At 46.3% G+C, this 21,919-nt stretch overlaps 1 protein-coding gene across 1 annotated transcript in view; it reads left to right on the top strand.

Annotated features, from left to right (window-relative positions):
* Positions 1-20,116, top strand: part of LOC115384473 (titin-like) — a gene marked incomplete at its 3' end in the record, with an annotated part of 55,246 nt that extends 35,130 nt beyond the window's left edge. The window contains 28 exon segments of the mRNA XM_030086744.1: positions 74-349; positions 432-710; positions 800-1,078; positions 1,173-1,460; positions 1,540-1,818; positions 1,995-2,276; positions 2,940-3,218; positions 3,301-3,582; positions 3,661-3,908; positions 3,971-4,316; positions 4,408-4,686; positions 4,773-5,054; positions 5,169-5,207; positions 5,210-5,446; positions 6,775-6,916; positions 7,210-7,403; positions 7,972-8,250; positions 8,354-8,629; positions 9,560-9,838; positions 11,912-12,202; positions 14,080-14,367; positions 14,600-14,734; positions 14,809-15,091; positions 15,173-15,356; positions 15,726-15,806; positions 15,941-16,175; positions 16,508-16,576; positions 19,940-20,116. Coding sequence (XP_029942604.1) covers positions 74-349; positions 432-710; positions 800-1,078; positions 1,173-1,460; positions 1,540-1,818; positions 1,995-2,276; positions 2,940-3,218; positions 3,301-3,582; positions 3,661-3,908; positions 3,971-4,316; positions 4,408-4,686; positions 4,773-5,054; positions 5,169-5,207; positions 5,210-5,446; positions 6,775-6,916; positions 7,210-7,403; positions 7,972-8,250; positions 8,354-8,629; positions 9,560-9,838; positions 11,912-12,202; positions 14,080-14,367; positions 14,600-14,734; positions 14,809-15,091; positions 15,173-15,356; positions 15,726-15,806; positions 15,941-16,175; positions 16,508-16,576; positions 19,940-20,116 — 6,588 coding nt within the window.
* Positions 20,117-21,919: the final 1,803 nt, after the last annotated feature.

Here is a 21,919-nt window from a genome sequence, read left to right as displayed (position 1 = left end):
TGTATCCACAGCTCAGAGGTGAAAAGGCAACAGTGCGGCTCCACAGTTGACTTTACCATCTTTGTTATTACAGAAATACCTTCTTTCATCGAGGAACTGTCATCTCTACAAGTTGTTAAAGGTTCAACCGTGGCATTTGACTGCAAACTGGCAGGAAGTGCTCCTTTTAATGTCACGTGGTTTAAAGATCAAAAGCCAATCAAGTCCAGCCAAAAGTTCCTTATTGTTGATGGCGAGAAGGTGGGCCTTAAGGTCCAGGACTGTAGAGAGGAGGATGTTGGGGCTTATCGATGTGTGGTCACCAATGAGGTTGGGAGTTGTGAAAGTTTTGCCTCATTATCTCTTAAAGGTTGGTGTACTCTGACATGAAAACACAGGACATACCACTCTTGTAACTTCTCTAAGTCATCAAAATCTTTTCTTTCTGTCAGTTCCTCCGATATTTGTCAAGAAAATCGAAAATGTCTCCACTGTTGTGGGAGACGTTGCTGTGTTTAGCTGCCTTGTGGACGGTTCACCACCTCTCTCGGTGCAGTGGCAAAAAGATGAGAACTGGATCTCAGAGGATCCAAAGATACAGAGGACATTTGAGAACAACCAGGCATTTCTGAGGATCCCTGCCTGTGAGGCCACTCATGGTGGGAGATACACCTGCCAGGCTGTGAATGAAGCTGGGCAGGACAAATGTGTTGCCACCCTGATCGTACAAGGTACACCAGTCCCTCGGTTCAATGTCGCCGGCCGGTCTAACCACAACTGCAATTGTGACACTACTCACCTCTTCTTCTTGGCATTGTAGAACCACCAACCATAAAACAGAAACCAGAGCTGGTCAAAGTGACCCGTGGAGATCCGGTTAGTCTTGAATGCAAAGTAGCCGGTACTCCTCAGATCAATGTGAGATGGGTCAAAGATGGTAAAGAGCTCGAATCGAGCAGGAAGCATCATCTGCAGTATGAGAACCAGCTGAGCAGTCTGAACATAGCAGCCTCTGAGCTGCAGGACGGCGGCGAGTACCTGTTTGAAGCGAGGAACGCGGTGGGGACGTGCAGTTGTAAAGTCACACTGGTGGTTTTAGGTCTGTAAAACCAGCTGTCCGAAAACTAATCCACAAAGCTGCTGAAGTGCTTGTTTCTTTGACTCTAACCATCTTCTGATGTTGCTTCACACAGAGGAGGTCATCCCTCCCACCTTCATTAGGAAACTGACAGACATTCAAGCTCTCATGGGCTCACTGGTGACTCTGGAGTGCAAAGCTGCCGGCTCTCAGCCACTGTCAGTTCAATGGAGCAAAGGGAAAGAAAATATCAGCAGCAGCTCCAAGTACAAACTGCTGCATGCTGACAATACCATGTCTCTGGAGTTCAAACTGAGCCAGAGTTCAGACACGGGAGAGTACTCCTGTAAAGTTTCCAATTCAGCCGGCAGCTGTGTGTGCAGCGGCGTCCTCACTGCCAAAGGTCAGCTCTAAGCCTGTGAAATGTTCAGCCTTTCTGCACTGCCTCATGTTTCTAAATATTGTCTCTGTGTGGGTTTTAGTGCCTCCCAGGTTCACAGTCGAGCCCGAGTCTCAGGCTGTCATCCCAAAGTCTGACGTGCTCCTCAAGAGCGTCTTTGAAGGGACACCACCCTTTACGGTGAAATGGTACAAGGATGAGGTGGAGCTAATCACGGGGCCACAGTGCACCGTCAGACTGGAGAAAAACTCCTCGTCTGTGGAACTGCACTCTGTCGGGCCTCTGCACAGCGGCTCTTACTCCTGCCAAGTTAGCAATGAAGCCGGTGCAGTGAAAAGTGCGGCAGAGTTGTTGGTGAAAGGTTGGACTTCTTTTCTTTTTTCTGTCCACCCTCATGGCCTGGCTTCTTTTTCACAGCTCCTCTTTGCTTTGCCATCTGACCCTGTCTTCTTTCTTCAGGAGTTTCTCCAACCTGTCTCTTCCTCCTCTCCCATCCAGGTTTCTTTGTGCTAACATGGTCTTTCTGTGACTTTGCAGAGCCTCCTCAGTTTGTCGTCAAACTGCCTCCCACTACCTTTGTGAAGCAGTGTGAAGGACACCGCTTCGAATGCAAGGCCACCAGCGCTCAATCCCTGAAAATGTGCTGGTACAAAAATGACCAAAAGATAACCGACAGCGACAACTATAAAACAATGTTTGTCGACTCCACCGCGTACCTGCAGCTGAACAGTGCCAGGTTCGAGGATAACGGCACCTTCACGTGTGAGGCGTTCAATGACGCCGGCTCTGCCAGCTGCAGCACCGTGCTCACAGTTCAAGGTCAGACACCGAACAGAAAACCTGGTGACACTTCGTGGTTTGTGGATATTCCCCCTCGTACCCCTTTAGCATGATATCTGTCTAAAACTTTTATGAATGTTCTTTTTTGTTTAAAACTTTCAGCATGAAGCCTAAAAACTTTTTTGTCAGTCCTGGCATGAGTCTTTTTTATGAATGTTTTTCTCACTTTTGATGGATTTCAGTCACAGATTATTATTACAAATTATATAATTTAAAATCTAAATAAATGACTCCTGATTTCTGTTTTGATACACACCTAAAGAACAAGACTCAAAATAAATTTTGTTCTTTTGATCAAAATGAAAGGATCAAGAATCCGTATTGAAAATTGAAAGATAGATTAGCTGTGAAAATAATTTGGTTCTCGTACTGGTAAGAAGTAGCCTAAACATCAGCACGAAAAACTGGTGGTATTGAAAGGTGTCCGTGTGTTGGCTCTTTTAATCTCTTGATTCAATAACCAAGCATTTCTTCTAACTTGTCTTTCTTTTAATAACGTGTTTTTTTCTCAGTGATGTCTTTGTCTTTGGTCGACATCTGGATTGATGACCTGAGCATGGACTGAACCACAGCATGGCACCAGTCGGACCGTCCTGAAGTTCTGCTTGTGCATCTCTTAACGTGTCTTGGTCTATTTTCCAGAATCACCTTCCTTTATTAAAACTCCCAGCCCAGTGGAGGGCATCAAAGGAAAAGACGCCAGCCTGCATTGTGAGATATACGGCACCCCACCTTTCCAGGTCAGCTGGTACAAAGACAGGAGGCCTCTTAAGGAGAGTAGAAGGCATAAGATTGTCTCTGAGGGAACCTCTGCCGCTCTTCATATTATGAAACTAGAGCAGGATGACATCGGCCTCTACGAGTGCCGAGTGTCGAATAATGTGGGAAGTGAGTCCTGCCGCACCAACATCACTCTGAAAGGTTAGTACGCAGTCAGTAGGGTGTTTCCCCACAGCTCAGTCCACCTGCCACGGCTTCTCCTCACCTGTCATCTTTCCATCAGAACAACCGGCGTTCGTCAAGAAACTGGTTGACCAGTCAGTGCAAGTCAATCAGCAGCTGGTGCTCACGGCCACTGTGAAGGGCTCCGAGCCTCTGACAGTGTCCTGGGTCCAGGACAAAGACCACATCCTGAGAGAAGGTGACAACAGAAAAATCACCTTTGAGAACAACGTGGTCACTCTTATAGTTCCCAAAGCTGACTTGGCCACGGCCGGGAAATACACTTGCCAACTGAGGAACGACTCCGGTGTGGTGGAGTCTGTCTCCCAAGTGACCGTCCTAGGTTTGTAGACCTACCAAACTCCCTCTGTTACCGTGTAAGGATTTGGTTAGCTCAGTGTTTTCTTCTCATGATTTTTAGAACCGGCTGCCATCGTGGATAGTCCCGAGTCCTTGAATGTGAAGTCTGGAGATAATGTGTCTCTGGAAGTTACCGTTTCTGGTTCACCAGAGCTGAAAATTAAGTGGTTCAAGGACAATAAGGCCATTTCTGTGGGTGCCAAGTATCAAACAGTCTTCTCCAAAAAGGTTGCAACCCTGAAGATTCGCTCTGCTGACAAAGGAGATGCTGGAGATTACAAGGTGGAGGTCACAAACCCCATAGGCACAGCCTCCCAGCACTAGACTCTCTGTTTCAGGTTGGTGATAACAGTGTAGCTGCTGTCTTTCAGAAGAGTTGTGCATCAGCAGCCTGTTCACAAATTTTACTGTGTTATTTTCTGACAATAGATAAGTTGATTCCTCCGAGCTTCATCAGGAAGCTGCGGGACACCCACCTGGTTGTGGGTAAACCCGGCGAGATGGAGTGTAAGGTCACCGGTTCTCCTCCTTTGACCACTTCCTGGCTCCACAATGGTGAAGAGATCAAGAGCGGCCCGAACTACGACATTAGCTGCACCGATAACAGCTGCAAACTCAAAGTTCTCAGCATCAGCATGTCTGACGCTGGCAAATACACATGCAAAGCAACCAATGACGCCGGCGCTAGTGAGACAAGTGCTACCATGAATGTGACAGGTTAGTAACATTCAGGGTTCCTTCACCAGAATCAGGTCTTAACTCTCATGACAACCATCTCACAAGCTTTTTATTTATCATCTGAACCCAGAGCCTCCTTCTTTCCTCGAACCACCCGAGAACAAAGAAACCCTGCCTGGCAACAATGTGTCTTTCGTGGCTAGAGTGCAAGGCAGCATGCCCTTGAAGGTGAAGTGGTTCAGGGGGGTGAAGGAGATGCTGCACGGCCGCGGCTGCGAGATCTCTCTGAAGAACGACGTGGCCACTCTGGTGCTTCACCGAGTGGACACGTCGCATGCAGGAGAGTACACGTGCCAGGCCATCAACGAGGCCGGCAAAGAGAGCTGCCCAGTTTATCTGTTTGTTAAAGGTTTGTTAGCATCTCTGTTCTTAAACCATTTCTACTCCTCTGACTGTACTCTGTCTCACTCATCATGATGGGGTTGCTTCCCTCAGAGCCCGTCCGCTTCGTGAAGAAGCTGAGGGACATTTCCACTGAGAAGGACAAGCCGTTGAGGCTGGAGGTCACGTTTGCCGGTACACCACAGGTCAACGTGAGCTGGAAGAAGGACGGAAAACCCATCTGGGGCTCGTATCAGTACAACGTGATTTCCACCGACACCTCCTGCATCCTGGAGGTTCTTAACTCTGACCGGCTGGAGGCGGCTGGTAGATACTCTTGCGAGGTAGACAACGGAGTTGGAAGTGACCGATGTGAAGCTCAAGTTTCCATTCTAGGTAAAGCCATGGCAAGCGTGTGCTGTTGTTTAGTTCATCCCATTGCCTTCACTCATTCATTCATTAACTCATCTGTGGTCTGTACTAAACCCTCATCACCATCTGTCACCTCAGAGCGCCCATACTTTGTTGACAAGATGCTGCCGCTGGCTGTGGTTGTGGTGAATCCATCACCCTCGAATGCCGTATCGCAGGAACACCCGACATCTCCGTTTCTTGGTTTAAAGCTGGCGGGAAGCTGCGAAAGTCCAACACGTGCTCCATGGATTTCGTGAACGGTGTGGCCTCTTTGAAAGTGATCAATAGCACCAAGCTCGATTATGGCGAGTACACCTGCAGGGCTGAGAACCGCATGGGCTCAGCCTCCACCTGCTGCCAAGTGACGGTGACAGGTGAAGCCCTTTTTTGTCTTGTTTTGTGCACGTATTCTACTTCGAATAGAAACTTGAATTCCGAGGGTATTTTAGGTTTCTGGCGCGGAAGCAAATCTTCCACTTACCGTTTCTTCGTTGGATGTCACATCCTCCAAGTGTCTCTGATACTTGCATCAATGAAACACTTTTGAAATGAGATAGAGTTTATTCGAGACATGCAGTCTATTGTCTTACTTTGATGGTCTGTATTCGATTACTAAACAGGTAAGGGTTGATGGTTGTTAAAACACAACTTTTTTTCTAAATGTAGTTTATTCATTGATTTAGGAGGGTGAAAAATAGGAAAAGAGTGAAGTTGAGCTAAAACATTTGATACCAGATGTGTGCCGTAGGTGGCAGCACTGACTCAGTTTCTCACAGTTTCAGTTGTTCTCAGCCTTGTTCTGTTGAGAGACTTACAGTCCCGTCTACTGGTACGAATGGGTATTACAGAACCGGACAGGGCATGTTCTCCAATGATGCCTATACTCGGCTCGGCATAATTCGACTTGACTCAGTTTTCTTGCTTTTCCATTACGAGTTGTTACCTGATAACAGCTACTTTTCTCGTACATACTCGGCTGCGGTTCCAAGCGAGCTGAGTGGAGCTGAAACTATGACATCGGCAGATGGCTGGCCACCGATTGGCCGGGACTCAGCATCACTAGATGAGTCAGGAGAGTGACTCGTTCAGAAGAGTCAACCTGCCATTTTTGAAATGCAATCACAACAAGAACGATCAGAGATGGATGAACGGTAATCAACTCCATGGAGCAACGAAAAGCTATAGACATTTCTTCTGGTGGCTCATCAGCGGATGCAGCGGAGCTCGAAAGGGCAACCAGCAGCATGTCACAGAACAAATGACGCCGGAGCTTCGGGTTGCCTCAACATGATGGCTCCACCCACACCAAGGTGGAGCTGTCAGAATGGAAACCAATCAAGACTGAGCCGAGTCGAGTCGAGTAGTGCTGTAGGATTTGTAACTTCAGGTTTCTCTGCAACATTTCAAATTTGATAGTTTTTTTTCAATGATATTGAAAATAAAACTTTCAGATGTTATTCCAGCTATTTATTTTCTAAAGTGACACTTTTGGAAGTACCCGGACTATTTTCGTGAACTCCCCCTCGGTTTTTCTGATAGCAGCTGCCCTTCATTGCTAATGGCTAAGCTAACGGTGAACTGTGATGCATGAGCTCCTGTCTAACACAGCTTTGCTTCTCTCAGAGCCTGTGTGCTTTATCAAGCGGCTTGAGGACACTACCTTCATGGTCGGCGAGCCGTTGAAGCTTGCGTGCACATACAGCGGCAGCCAGCGTGTACGTCTCCTGGCGGAAGGACGGGAAGCCCATCTGGGCCTCCTACAAGTACAACGTGAAGACCAGCGAGTCCACCTGCATCCTGGAGGTCCTCAACAGTGACCGGCCCGAGGCAGCCGGCTCGTACTCGTGCGAAATTTCCAACAAAGCAGGAAGTGATGTGTGCCAAGCTCGAGTCAGTTTAGGTAAAGTTCTAACATGGCAGCACACCCACCTTCTACTAAGCCTGCTCTCAGCAGGTTTAGTAGCTCTAACAACATGATGCATACCATCCACTGCCTGCTTGTTAACATTGTAAACATGCTACATGCTACTAACTGATCCTTCACTCCTCTCAGAGCCAGTTCGATTCGTCAGAAAGCTGCAGGACACGCTTTTCAGGCTCGGTGAACCCTGAGCCTCACATGCACGTATACCGGTAGCCAGAGAGCGTACGTGACCTGGAAGAAGGACGGGAAGCTCATCTGGGCATCCTACAAGTACAATGTGAAGACAACCCACGACACCTGCACCCTAGAGGTCCTCAACAGTGACCGCGAGGATGCAGTGGGAAAATACACCTGTGAGATAACGAATGCTGAAGGAAGCGATGTCTGCCACGCTAATGTGAAGCTAGGTAAAACAACAACAACAAAAATCCGATACGCTAATGTGAAACTACGTTTAAAAACAGAAAAATAATAATAACGTGAAGCTAGGTAAAATCTGATGTGAGGGGAAGACGTTGCTGTAAAAATGGCTTCATACTTGACTCTTAAAACCAGGAACAGCAGTTTGTGGAATAGTTCAGCACCACTCATACAGGTCCTCTGCAGGAGCTCAGAGGTACTGCATTCCAGTTAGGTCAGTCAATCTTCTGTCCTTAAAATGTTTCTTTGATACTGGGATACTTCCTTATACCCAAAGGACATCCAAGTGAAAGGAGTTGTGAGTCCAGTGAACTTATTTTTACAAGTTTTGTTCACTGTGAATGACTCTATCATTGTTAAACACCACCAAACTGCATGAGGTATTCTGATTACCAGTTACTAATTGATACCACATAGTTATACAATTGAATAGCCTTTAATTAAGTGTGCATACAAAAGCAATGACTTTAGGTTTTCAGTGCAACCTGACTCTCGATTAACTGGTCATCCGATCAGAAGGAATCTAACCCGTGACCTTCCTGCCCCATCCCATAGAGCCGGTTAGCTTTGTGAGGAAGCTCAGAGACTGCTACTATCAGGTGGGCCGGCCTCTGCAGCTGGACTGCACCTTCACTGGCAGTCAGAGAATCTACGTCAGCTGGATGAAGGATGGGAAACCTATCTGGGCTTCATACAAATACAACGTCCACACCACTCGCTTCTCCAGCACACTGGATGTGCTCAACAGTGACCGGCAGGAAGCTGCCGGCAGGTACTCCTGCCAGATTTCCAACTCAGAGGGGTCAGCGATCTGCCACGCCACAGTCCAGATAGGTAAACCTCTTTAGCCAGACATCGTCCTCCATTTGTAGGAGCCTTAGCCCTCTCTATTTCTCGAATACCCACAAGCTGCTAATCCCCGCATTACATCCTTCAGAGCCCGTTAGCTTCACCAGCCCGCTGCAGGACACCACCTACAGGCTGGGCCAGCCTCTGCAGCTGTATTGCGCCTTCAGTGCCAGCCCACCTCCACGTGAGCTGGAGGAAAGATGGGAAACCCATTTGGGCTCGTACAAATACAATGTGACGACCAGTCGGGACTGCAGCGTGCTGGATGTGCTGAACAGTGACCGGCTGGAGGCCACTGGCACATACTCCTGCGAGGTGTCCAACTCCCAAAACCATGCGGTGTGCTCTGCACACGTCACACTAGGTAATGCGGTAATCGTGATGATTGCTCAGCGCTCCCATTTTATTATTCTTAATTTTAATCCAAAACTGTTGGCAAGCAACCAAAAACCTTACTTAAAACAACATGAAACGATTAAAAATAGCATGGAAATACCAAGAATAGCTAAGAAAAAGTCAAAATACCATATTGGTCCGAATGTAAGACAATCCCACAGGACCACAGTGGCTCCTCTCAGTCTGAGTCCATCGTGACAACAGTGCTTTTTCCTAGTCCATCTGTGATTCTTCTCAGTACACCGTGGTTGTTCTCGATAAAGGCAGCCGCTTCACCTTCTCCAGTCGAGATGATCTTTGAAGTCAGTCTCAAGGAAAATGAGCTCTTTGGAGCTCGAAGAACAGGTCTGGTTCTGTTCACTGTGTCTTTATAGTTCTAACTCTCCTGTCTTTGGGGACCACAGTTCGATCTCTTCGGGCTCTTCTCTTGGCTTCAACAACTTGAATCGCAGCTGCATGGATGTCCATTAGATTAAGATGATCTTCAGAATGGATTCATTTGCCTTTGATCCTCTTTTCTCCAGCTGAGCTCTGTTTCGAGCCTTTTGTTTGTTATCTGGAAGACTTTCACTTCCTGGGACACAAACTGTCAGATGATGCCCATTGACATTTCAAAGACGACGACTAGCAGAGATCGTTTTCCTGAGACCCCCCCATAGACGGCCACCTCACTAATCATTTCTCAGAAATAACTTTGTCTTATATTCAGACCAATAAGGCACCAAAAATACCACAGAGCTATCAAAAACAGAATTGCTACTAAACTAAATGAATAAATAAAATGATAAATGATAAAATGAAAATAGATGATAAATTGGGCGCAATGAGCTTCAAATTGAATGTTTCCAGCCTCAATCCCCGACTCGCCCACACTAACCACTGACCTGGCCTCCCCTAGAACCTGTGCGCTTCCTGAAGAAGCTGGAGGATGTGACCTTCAGAGTCGGTCATCCTCTCAAGCTTCATGTCACCTTTACTGGCAGCCGCCACATCCACGTGAGCTGGACTAAAGACGGGAAGCCCATCTGGGCATCGTACAAGTACAACGTGCACACGACAGACACCAGCTGCGAACTGGAGGTGCTGAATAGCGACAGGGAGGAGGCTGCCGGGAAATACTCCTGTCAGATATCTAACGCTAGCAGCTCCGACATCTGCCACGCACAGGTCACTTTAGGTAACTGCTCTCTAACATCCTCGCTCACTGATTAGCCCACAGCTCAGGTCACATGACATGACTAACCCCGCTGTTGCTTCTCTCAGAGCCGGTGCGCTTCCTGAAAAAGCTCGAAGACAAATTGTACCGTCTGGGTGACCCACTGAGTCTGATGTGCACATTCACTGGCAGTCAGCCTGTGCACGTCAGCTGGATAAAGGATGGAAAGCCCATCGGGGCCTCTGACAAATTCAACGCACGAACGACGGACTCCACGTGCATCCTGAAAATCCTCAATAGTGACCGAGAAGAAGCTGCTGGCGTGTACACGTGTCGAGTTTCTAACGCTGAAGGTTCAGATGTCTGTGATGCTCAGGTTATCCTAAAAACCACCAAGAAAGGTACTGCCTGAGCTGATGGTAACAGCTGCAGAAATCCCAAGTTTCATTCATCTCCTATTCCTGTTCCCAGAATAAGTCAACACCCCAACAGTCTGGCATTCCTAATTTCTGACAGTCAGACACCCCTATACTCCCACAGTCTGACAGTCCAACAGTCCAAGACCCCTACAGTCCATGGTCTGGCACTTTAAAAAAGTGACATGCCTACGTCTCTATTGTAACAGTGGGGTGGACATCGTGATGTTGATAAATCGGTTATTTCAACATTTTTTTTTACTCTTTTTGTTGTTTTTTTGCTGGTAAACAATCAAACACGATGAATATAATACAACAAATCCAACTGTCTGAAATGAAGAAACGAGCAGGATGAAACTTGGGTTCTGTGCACTGACCTTCATCAATTATAATTACAGATTAGAGCTTGAATTATAATTGTAGGTGCTGCTGGATCTGCTTCTAACTCCCGCTAACACTACTCCTCACAGAACCTGCTCGCTTCATCCGGAAGCTGGAAAACATCACATTCAGAGTGGGCCAGCCACTCACACTCAGAGTCGCATTCGTCGGCAATCCCAGGGTGAGCGTGAGCTGGAAAAAAGACGGCCGCCCAATCTGGGCCTCCTATAAGTACAATGTGAAGACCACAGACTGTAGCTGTGTGCTGGACGTCCTGAACAGCGATCGCGAGGAAGCGCGTGGAAGATACACGTGTGAAATTTCCAATGCTGGAGGCTCAGACATCTGCCACGCTTTTGTCCAACTAGGTAATACTAACCAGCAGCTGACGCATCACGGCTATAATCTGTAGTGGTAAAGACTAATGCCTCACATCGCTTTATCCAGCTTCATGTAGACGTAAGGCTTCCTCCATGCACATAGGTTCGCTGTAGGGAACACGATGGACTCTTCTGGACAGAAACACACTCTTTGGTCCTCTGGCTTCTATAACTGATTCACACGTTGCTTCTCTCAGAGCCCGTTCACTTTGTCAAGAAACTGGAGGATGTCTCACACGAGCTGGGTAAACCGCTGACGCTGGAGTGTAGGTATTCCGGCAGCCAGCGCACCTATGTTACCTGGAAGAAGGATAACAAGCTTATCTGGGCGTCTTACCAATACAACGTCAAGACCACCCACTCCTCCTGCATTGAGGTCCTCAACTCTGACCGGATGGCTGCTGCGGGAACATACACTTGTGAAATTGCCAATGCTGAAGGACATGACACATGTCATGCTCGCGTTAAAATAGGTAACCCTCTAACCGGCATCTCGTTTCCCACTTGAAGTTTTATTTTCTAACCCTTTCGTCCGGTCCTCGTGGTTCCTGTCGGTAACAGAACAGTTTTGTCCGTGAAGCATCCTGGGTTGCGTCGTCGATGTTCGGGAATGGTTGTCCTTGTGTCCAGACAGTTTTTGAACGTTTCATGGATGTCTGAGAGCATGTACTCCTCATGGTGGTCAGATGAAAACCTACTTGCCTGATGAATCCTTTGGTCGGACAGTTTTCGTGTTTCCTTTTTTGTTTTTCAAGGTTGCGTTCTCTGTATTGGCCTCTGTGTTTCAGGTTGTCTTCATGTTGTCTCTGTGCATTGCCGCCATGTTCTCCCCTCTGCTGTGGTGAAGGCCCACTGGCCTGGTTCAAACATTTAGGCATAACAATGTCTAACTTGCTGCATTTTCTCCCCTCGAACAGAACAAAAAGTCCCTCCAACCTTCACCAAGAGGCCCTCAGAGTCCATGGTGGACTCGGTAGGTAAGACAGTGAAGATGGAGGGTAGGGTGTCAGGCTCTCAGCCTCTGACCGTCACCTGGTACAAGGACAACAATCAGATCACCCCGTCTGGAAAATACGATGTCAGCTTCCAGAGCAATGTGGCCACGCTGAGCGTGAAAGACTCCAAAGACACTGACAGCGGCTTGTACATCTGTGAAGTCGCTAACGATGCTGGCAAAGCTTCCTGTCGGGTTTCTCTTTCCATCTCAGGTATGAGAACAAGCTTTTAACACTATCTTCTCCAAACTGAATTATTGTTGAACATCATGTTTTTTTGTAATTTTGTAAATAGTGGTTGCTTTCGAATTGTGTAGCTGTGTGCTATCCTCCAAGTTTTTAGTCCTTAAGTCCTGTATGCTCTTTCCCAGTTTTCGCAGTGAAAAATGTTCATCCTGTCTTTCCCTAAATGTGTGTGGATGATATCTCTGACTGTGTTGAAGAGCTCCTATATTTCCAGTTTTCCCATTGTTCCCAGTGTCCACAGTTTTCCCAGTATTCCCAGGGTCCCCTGGGTTCCCATATTATTCGTAGTGTCCTCAGTGTTCCCAGCATTCTCAGAATTCCTAGTGGTCCCAGTGGCCACGGTGTTTCCAGTGTTGTCAGTATTGCCAGTATTCACTGGATTATTGTTGGAGGGCTCAGAGTGAGCTTTAGAAACTTCAGACTTTTTTTTCTAGGATCTCCGAATGAAATGTCCAATTGTAAAAGGGATTTAGGTTGTCGAAGGTGTATTGGTCACAGTCATAGATGCAGATTAGACGGTGAGAGTTACAGAGAGTGATGCCAGAGCAGGGTCAGAATATTTCTGAGGTTTGGAAAGTTTCAGTATAATGCATGTGAGATCCTCAGGCAGTGGGAGGTTACTGTCCATAGGTATAGTCAGAGCTCAAAGCAGGATCATATTGAGGGGAAGTGAGCTGATGTGAGTGAGAAAGAAGAAGAAGTTAGGAATAAAACCCATGTTAGATTTTCCTAGGTGGTACAGCAGTCATTACAGACAGAGATGGGTCATCCACTCAACAGATGTACACACTGATACAGAGACCTTCCAGTTTTCACAGATTATCACGAGGACTCCTCACCATGTGTGACAAGCAGACAGGCAGAAACAAACCCATGTAGAGGCATCATTAAGCTGAGAAAAGTCACAGGTTTACCATGTCTCTGTGAAACAGAGAAAAATCAAACTTAAAGTAGAGGAGAAGTCTTGGAGCAGTTATCGCTTTCAAGTGTGGAGGCTTATTAAATGTTGACATTGCTACAGTTGGTAGTGATGATTAGCCACCACAGGTTAAGTTGGTAAGTTGAATTCTGTTGGTGGATGAAGGAGGTCTGGAGGGTCTCCGTGCTCAGCAGAAACTCGGAGTCCATGGTCTTCAGTGGGGAAGCACAGAGTGGGTCATTCCACTGCAGCCAAACTAAATGCTCCTTGGATGACTGCTCGGTTTTCAGCCAGCTGGAAGTGCTGTGACGAATAAAATATACTTTTGGCCATGCTTCTTGAACCATCACGCTTGTGATCAAGAGTTCTGAAGCTCTGAAAATGACTTTCCCCTTCTTGAAAAGAGAACTGCCACCACTGGTGTGAACTTGATGTGTCCAATAGAAGTGTGGTGTGTCTCTGCCGCCAGACCTTCTATGATATAGAGTTTGAGCCTTTTCACATCCTTGCTTCAACAAATGTCAGGTATCACTTTCCTAGGTGTCAGTAGACATTTAGAACTTTCATTAGGATGTTCAGTGGAGACAAATCAACATGAAACATGAGTCTGACAGACTTGGATTTGTTTATTTCATCTCAGGTTTGTTCATCTGGTTGTAATGACTTCACCTCCTCTTTCACTAACCTAGAGTCATACTTTTTTATTGTATCACAACAATCTTGATAGGGTTACCTCTGTTCCTAGTAGTTGATCCATATTTTATCTTCATATTGATCAGAATATGTTCATCCATGATAAAAAGGACTCTGTTATCATTTGGTCTGTGGTTTACCTGGATGAATAACACTGTGTCTCCATCAGTCTGTGTCCACAACAAAAGACACGCAGCTGAACCTGTTCACCCTCTTCCCGTCTCTCCATCAGAAGGTGGCCAGGCTCCGAAGTTTGACACTCCTCTGGAGCCAGTGTCGGTTGGCGAGGGTGACAAGCTGAACCTGCGCTGTCACGTGACTGGCACCCCTCCTCTCACCATTCAATGGATGAAGGACCGCCGGGAGCTCAGGTCCAGCGGAAACACCCGCATCACATTTGTGGGTGGGACAGCAAACCTGGAAGTCAGCCAAGCGTCCAAGAGCGATGCCGGAGATTACCTGTGCAAAGCTAGCAATGCTAGTGGGAGTGACTTCTGCAAGTCCAGAGTCACTGTCACCGGTGAGTACCTGCAGTACAACCGCCCCCCCCCCCCATTCACCTAGGAGACACCCTGTAAACCTGAAGACATAAAGGTGTCCTTATAGATCCACTGTGGGATAATTACAATCAATAACAGATTGACAGCACTGGAGTTTCGATTAAAAAAATACACTGACTCGATTCCCATCATGAGACATCAAGATGTGAAATTAGTGACTGGATGAGTTTGATACCTTTACAGATAAGAAAGTGAAACCATCCGCTGCGGAGCCCGCTGCCGCCCCCGCTGCCGCCCCCGCTGCCGCCCCGGCTCCCGCTGCTCCAGTCAAACGGCTTGATAATCTGTTCTTCATCGAAGAGCCACAGAACGTCGCCGTCACAGAAAGTGAGTCTGCTACAGATTGCTTCTACCTGCTCATTTCCAACATCCCAGTCTAACCCGATCCCCTGTTTCTGCAGAGGGAACCGCAACCCTCATTGCCAAGATTGGAGGTGACCCCATCCCCAGCGTGAAGTGGATGAAGGGCAAGTGGAGGCAGATGACCCACGGTGGACGCATCTCCCTTGAACAGAAAGGGCAGGATGCCAAACTGGAGATCCGAGACGTGACCAAGTCTGATGCTGGCCAGTACCGCTGTGTGGCCACCAACAAGCACGGTGAGATTGAGTGCAGCGCGGACATCGAGGTCCGCAAGAAGGAGGAAGCAGGAGGACTCGGCGACCTAAGGACCATGCTCAAGAAGTAAGACAAAAAGATATGCCCATCTGAAGGTCCAGAGGAAGGAGCACAAGAAACCAAGTCAGTTTTCTGTTTCCATATCAGAACTCCATCCAAGCAGAAGAGTCCCAAAAAGGATGAGGAGGTGAACATTGTGGAGTTGCTCCGAGGCCATGACCCCAAAGACTACGAGAGGATTCTGCGAGAGCATGGCATCCATGACTACAGAGCCATCCTGCAAGCTGTTGAGTTCCTCAAGAAGGAGAAGGAGATGGAGACCTCCAAAGTGGTGAGACACTGGGGTTGGACATCTGATTGTCTCTGAACACTGTTCGAACCAGTTCTATCCTGGCTTTGGACCGTTTTGGATGTGTCTCCCACATTTTGCACACAGTTCACGTCTTCTTGTCTCAGACTTTGGCAGACAGTGGTGTTCCGTGTGGTGGGTCTGTAATCTGGTCTTCCTCTTTTGGTCTAGGGTGGTCTGTGGTATGTGTTCTGTGTGCCTGTCATAGTTTTGTTGTGTGTGGATTTGTGAGGAGTCTGTAGTGTGGCGGGTTTGGTGGATCTGTATTGTGGTGGGTCAGTATTTGTTCTGTGGTGGATCTACAGTGGGTCTGGGGTCTCTAACTTGTGCTGGACCTTTGTCCTGCTGCAGGAGGTGGAGCGTGGAGGTCGTGTTGAAGAGGAGGACATGGCCAGACTGATGCAGCAGCTGGAAGGAAGTGTAGCAGCTGAGGTAACCACAGCTGCTCCGATCATCACTTACTTCATAGTTAACTAGTTGGCTCGTCGTTTAGTTCATAATTTGAATGATCTATTTGAAATCTCTCTCTTTGCAGCCCGTCTCAGTGATTGAAGACCTCTGACCAGACAGCCACAGAGAACCAGAGTGCCACCTTCCAGTGTCAGATCCGCATCAACTACCCAGAGATTGCGCTTACCTGGTATAAAGGTACAACGAAGCTGGACAGCAGTGACAATTATGAAATTAGCAGCGTGGGTGACCGCCACTTCCTGAAGATCCGCCACTGCCAGCTCAAAGACCAGGGCAACTACCGTGTGGTGTGCGGCCCCCACATCTCCAATGCCAAGCTCAGCGTCACAGGTACGAATCCCGGGATCGAATCCCAGGACCAACCGTCTGTATTTGTGTGAAACTCACTGAGTCTCTGTTCACGGCTTCTGTTATTCTCTTTAATGTGGTTCAACACCAGTCATAAACGTAAGTCACAGAAATCCCAAACATGACTAATGACTTAAACATTACCTACAAATGTGTCCAAATTCAAAAGTCATAGACATACAAGCTTCATGTTGAGTTTTCCATTTCCTGTATTTTGTCTGCTGCTTGGTCTGTTTCCTGCTTCCTCTCTACTGGCCTGCCAGGCTTCCTTTGTGGCCCATTTCCTGTCTAAATGGACTCTTTCCTTCCGGCAGAAGCCAAAAGGCCTGTTGAGGAGCAGGTTTCAAGGAAGCAGGTGGAGATGCGAGGAGACGTCCCTGAAGGTATCGCGGCCTGTTGAGCTGTGAGCTGCTCTGCCATAGAGGCGTAAAGGCATAAAGGCCTAGAGGCACATGTCCGCTGTCCTCACTCTGCTTTTAAAGGCTTCCTGCTTCATTTTCTGCGTGTGTGTGTGTGTGTGTGTGTCAGCTCTTATTAACCTCCTCTTCCACGTCCTAACCTACACTCTCTCCATCTTCTGAGCAGCAGACGCTTACAGGAGAACAGACGACAGAGCGTCTGCACCTGAAGCACCTATTGTGGACACCAAAGGTACCACAATACCTTTTCTTCCTCCCTGTCTCTCCTGTCACACCTACTTTCTATCTCTTTTTCGTATTGTCTTCCACTTGTGAACTTCCTGTGTATTCCCTGTCTTCTTTCAGTGGTATCCCTGCGTATTTCATGTATTTCCTGTGGTCTTTTGGTGTATTTTCTCTTGTCTTTTGATTCACTTTCGTCAACTTCCTGTTGTCTGTATGTGATATCCCTTTCACAATTCCGCTGTACATCCTGTCACCTTTAGGTGAACTTCCTATGTACATCCTTTCTTCTTTGTGTTTTGTTATGTTTTCTGTCTTCCTTCTGTGTTGTCATGTGCATTTCCAGTGTACTTACTGTTATCTTTTGGCTTGTACTTCCTGTCTTCTATATGTGTTGTCCCTGCATATTTCCGCTATACTACCTGTCATCTTTTGGGGCGCTTCCTGTCATCATTCTGTCTCCTTTCTGTATTTTGTCCCTGTGTGTTTCTGATGTACTTCCTGTCATAATTTGTTGAACTTTCTATGTATGTTCCGTCTTCCTTCTGTGTTGTCAATATGCATTTCCAGTGTACTTCCCGTCCTCTATATGTGTTGTCCCTGTGAATTTCTGTTATACTACCTGCCATCTTTTTGGGGTGCTTCCTGTCATCACCCTGTCTCTTTTCTGTGTGGTCTCTGTGTGTTTCCAGTGTACTTCCTGTTATTCTTTTAGTGCACTTCCTCTCGTCTTTTGGTGCACTTTCTGTGTGCTTCTTGACTTCTTTCTGTGTTGTCCCTGTGTATTTCTGGTGTACTTCCTGTCATCTTTTTACGAACTTCCTGTCTCCTTCCTGTGTTGTCCCCATGTTGTTCCCATGTGCTTCTTGTCATCTGCTGGTGAACGTCCTGTGTACTTCCTGCTGTCTTTGATGAACTTCCTGTCACCTTTTGGTGAACTTTGTGTATCTGTCATGTATTTCCTTAGCACCTTCTGTGCACGCCCTGCTTCCTCTTGATGTCTGATGGTGAAGCATCTTCCTGTTCAGTGTTCAGTTCAGCTGTAGGGCAATTGGTGTTGCAGCAAGTATAAAAACGTTAAAAAAAACAAAAAACAGTCTTTCATAGGAAACATAGAACACTTTAAATTTCGGGAGGAAGAGGTTAATACATGTTGAAACAGCATCAGTAGTAGTGACTCAAGAGAAGTGTAAAATAAACAAAATAGTTTGCCTGTGAAAGTCTGTCAGCTGTAAAATCAAGGTTGTTGCTGTGCCAATAATCCAGACTGAGGAAAATAAGGTCAAATTAAGTTTACTTTAGTGACAACTGAGCACTTGTACCTGTGACTCTTTATACAAAACAGTCCAAGCTGAAAGCCAAAGGCAAAAAATAGAAGTCAGGATGTTGGGGATTGGAGCAGAAACCATCAAAAAGCGTGGGAGCTGTAAGAAAGGATGACAGCTGTCTGGAAGGAGGGAGCTGTCTGTAAGGACTTGAGCTGTCTGAAAGATGGGAGTTGTATAACATTCCTGATTATTCATCAGCTGTATATATGGTAGTGTGCTGTGTTGAACTCCCACAATCTTACTGCCTGTCATTAACCGTCAGTGCATTTTTTGATGAGATCCTGAGATTGCGAAACCAGCAGAGGACAGAAAAGGTCAGCACTGATCATGATCATTGATCATTTAAATAAAACCATCAAAGCCTGATCGATGTAGAACTTAGAATATTTCCACAAACAAGATACTTACTGTTGGTCTCTTTTTTTTGTGCAGATTCCTTGAATGATGTGAAATTCAGCTTGTTACTCATAGTAGTCTCGAGACATTTATTATCATCAACAGTCTCTACTGCTTGGCCTTTGATGTTTTTTTGACTTGTGCTATGAAGGTTCCGTCTAAAATCAATGCATGTGTCCTGGTTTTCTGTACATTGAGTTGAACAACAGCATTGTCACGTCAGGTTACAGATTTATCATGGGAATGTTCATGGTCATGAAGGAGACTGACTATTATGGTGTCATCTGCAAATTTGATTAAAATTCTGTCATGATGTTGACTGTGAATAAAATGTAGAGGAGAGGGGAGAGGACAGAATACTTAGAAAATATCTTTCCCGATGTGTATCCAGTCACCCTCTGTGCTCTGAAGATTCCAGCCTGAAATATTAAACTGTAGGTTAAAATTGTGAACACGTTTTTCAGTTAAAATGTGAGTCTGGATTGTCTGTACAGCAGATGAGAAATCCTCAAATAGCAGCTTAGTGTGGCTTTGCACCCTTCAAGATTTTTAAAAGCCATAAATTGGCAGTGGCACCCTCAACTCCCAGACCAGCCTGGTATGTAAACTATAAAGGGCCAAGTAGATGCTCAGTCTTGGTAAGAAGTTCTCTCTGAATCAGTCTCTCAAAGGACCTCATGACAAGGGAAGTCAGCGTGTTGATCTCTACTCTGTTTTAAAGTGGCAGACGAGAGGAAGTGGCCAGCTGAGGAAGTGCTGAGAGCTCCGGCTCGATGGGAGGAGACAGCTGAAGGTAACCTCCATCTTTAATGGCTCAAGGCCTTCTTCCACTTCATTTATTTATTTGTTCTGTGTCAGATTACAACAGCAACAAAGTGATTCAAAGTGATTCAGACATTTACAAAGACAACATGGCAGTTACTGATGGATTGAAATTTTTTCACATGTCTAAAGTAAGTAATTTAGTGATACAATTTAAAATGTTGCCACAGAAATGGAAGCAGTTGATTAATTGTTTCCCCTTTCCCACTGTGACACTTTTTAAATTGAGATTTCAGCTTTAATCTCATAGATTTATAAGATGACTATTTAAATGTCAAGTTTTTGTTGTTGTTGTGCTGTTTCTGAACAACACAACACAACAACAACAACAGTATTATTCTGGCTGTGACCCAGTGGTTGGGCGGTTGCTTTTGAAAGCAGATTTGAGCTTCTGGATGGTTTGAACATCCTCAGTCTTTTTCTCTGGTCCAATTTCTTCTCACTGTGTGTGAACATCTTCCTTGGTCTTGTTTGTTGTGTTCCTTTTCAGTCCTTACTCTTCAGTTTGTGTCTTCTTTTGGTGTCTGAGTGACCTCGTGTTTCTCTGTTAACCTTGAAGAGCCTTCAGTTTACCCCAAACCTGAACCAGAACCACAGATGGTTCCCAGAAAGGAACCTCAGCCACCCATGACTACCGAGAAAGCACTACCTGCTGTCCCCGAGCCCAAGCAGGCCAGAGTGAGTCCTGAAGCTCCAGAAACTTTGAGGAAGACTGAGGAAGCGGCTAAAGCCAGAGGTAACGTGGTCCACTCTTTGGTTTCCTGCTGTCTTTCTGGGCAGACCTTGTGCTGTGTTTTTACGTTTGTCTCTTGTTGTTGATCGACAAGTCTCAACTCTTTAACTCATGTTCTTCGTTCTAACCTCTTGGCCGGATCTTTGACAACTGAACAGTGTTTCTTAAGTTTAGAGAGAGAACTAAACATAGAAAACTTTTCTCCAAACCAGAGGAAGTTACAGCTCAGCCAGTTGCTGCCAAGACACAGATTCCCCGGAAAAAAGGCTGTGATCTCAGGTATAGAGGGCCAGTGTCTGTGTGTGGTGGTCTGTGTTCATGTTTCTTTGTTGTCAGTGCTTTGCAGAGTGATTCAACACTCTGTACCTAAATGTTCTTTAAAGTGCCAGAGCCACTGAAGCCAGAAGAACCAGTTGGACGACATTCAGCGATTGCGCCTGAGCATCGTCCAGCTGAAGGTACTGGCCACAACGCTGCAGTGGCTTTGCTTCGCTCTCAGACTCTCAGTGGTTGACTGAGGATTAAACAGTATGTCCTGCTCTTTTAATGCAAGATGTTCCAAGACCAAAGGAACAAGATGTCCAACCACCTGCACCAAAAGCCCATACCGTCGCACCCAAAGGTACCGCCGAGGTTCTCCTTTGTTTTCATGTGCTGCTCTGCATGTTGTGTTTCTTGTTCTGTACACTTTTTTATCAACTTCTGCTTCCGAGTTCACATGGAGAGCAATCCTCTCCTCGGTATCTTTTACAAATATCTTACAGCGCTCGTTAGAGTGTGACTTCTAAATGTGAAATAATGTTCTTATCAACAAATCTTCTTCCAAGCTGTCTCAGAACCAAAGACACCACAGCCTCCCAGAAAACCTGCTCTTAAGCCTGAACCAGAACCACCTGCATTCATCCAGGAATCAGAAGAACTGATTGTTTACGAAAAATTGAGATTCCTGAAGAAGCAAAGAAGGTTCAAGAGGAGTCAAGAAAGTAGAAGTAAAGAAGATGCTTGAACGAGAGGAAGTTCCACAAACACCAGAGAAAGTCCATGAAGAACCAAAAAGGGCTCCGCAAGCACCGAAAAAGGTTACTGAAGAACCAACAAAGGTTAAAGAAGCACAGAAAAAGTCATAGAGGAGTCAAAGAAGGTTCCTCAATCCCCACAGATTTCAGAACCACTGAGAAAGTTTCCTGAAACTTTGGAAATGGTTCCTGAAAAACCAACAAAGGTTCCAGAAGAAGAAATCTTTATTCCTGTAGCACCACAGAAGGTTCCTGAAGCACAGCAAAAAATTCCCATAGAACCAAAGAAGCTTCCCAAGCACCAAAGAAGGTTCCTGAACCAGAAAGCAAAATTGTTATTGAACCCAAAAAGCTTCCTGAAGCACCAAAGAAGGTTCCTGAAGCAGAGCGCAAAATTCCCATAGAACCCAAAAAGCTTCCTCAAGCACCAAAGAAGGCTCCTGAACCAGAGAGCAAAATTGTTATTGAACCCAAAAAGCTTCCTCAAGCACCAAAGAAGGTTCCTGAACCAGAGCAAAATTGTATTGAACCCAAAAAGCTTCCTGAAGCACCAAAGAAGGTCCTGAAGCAGAGAGCAAAATTGTATTGAACCCAAAAAGCTTCCTGAAGCACCAAAGAAGGTCCTGAACCAGAGCAAATTATAGAACCCAAAAAGCTTCCTGAAGCACCAAGAAGGTTCCTGAAGCAGAGACCAAATTCCCATAGAACCCAAAAAGCTTCCTGAAGCACCGAAGAAGGTTCCTGAAGCAGAGACCAAAATTCCCATGGAACCCAAAAAGCTTCCTGAAGC

The sequence above is a fragment of the Salarias fasciatus genome, unplaced genomic scaffold (genome assembly GCF_902148845.1).
Source record: "Salarias fasciatus unplaced genomic scaffold, fSalaFa1.1, whole genome shotgun sequence".
Classification (NCBI taxonomy): Eukaryota; Metazoa; Chordata; class Actinopteri; order Blenniiformes; family Blenniidae; genus Salarias; species Salarias fasciatus.
The sequence above is the reverse complement of the archived record's forward strand: the minus strand, read 5'-3'. Positions and strand labels throughout refer to the sequence as shown.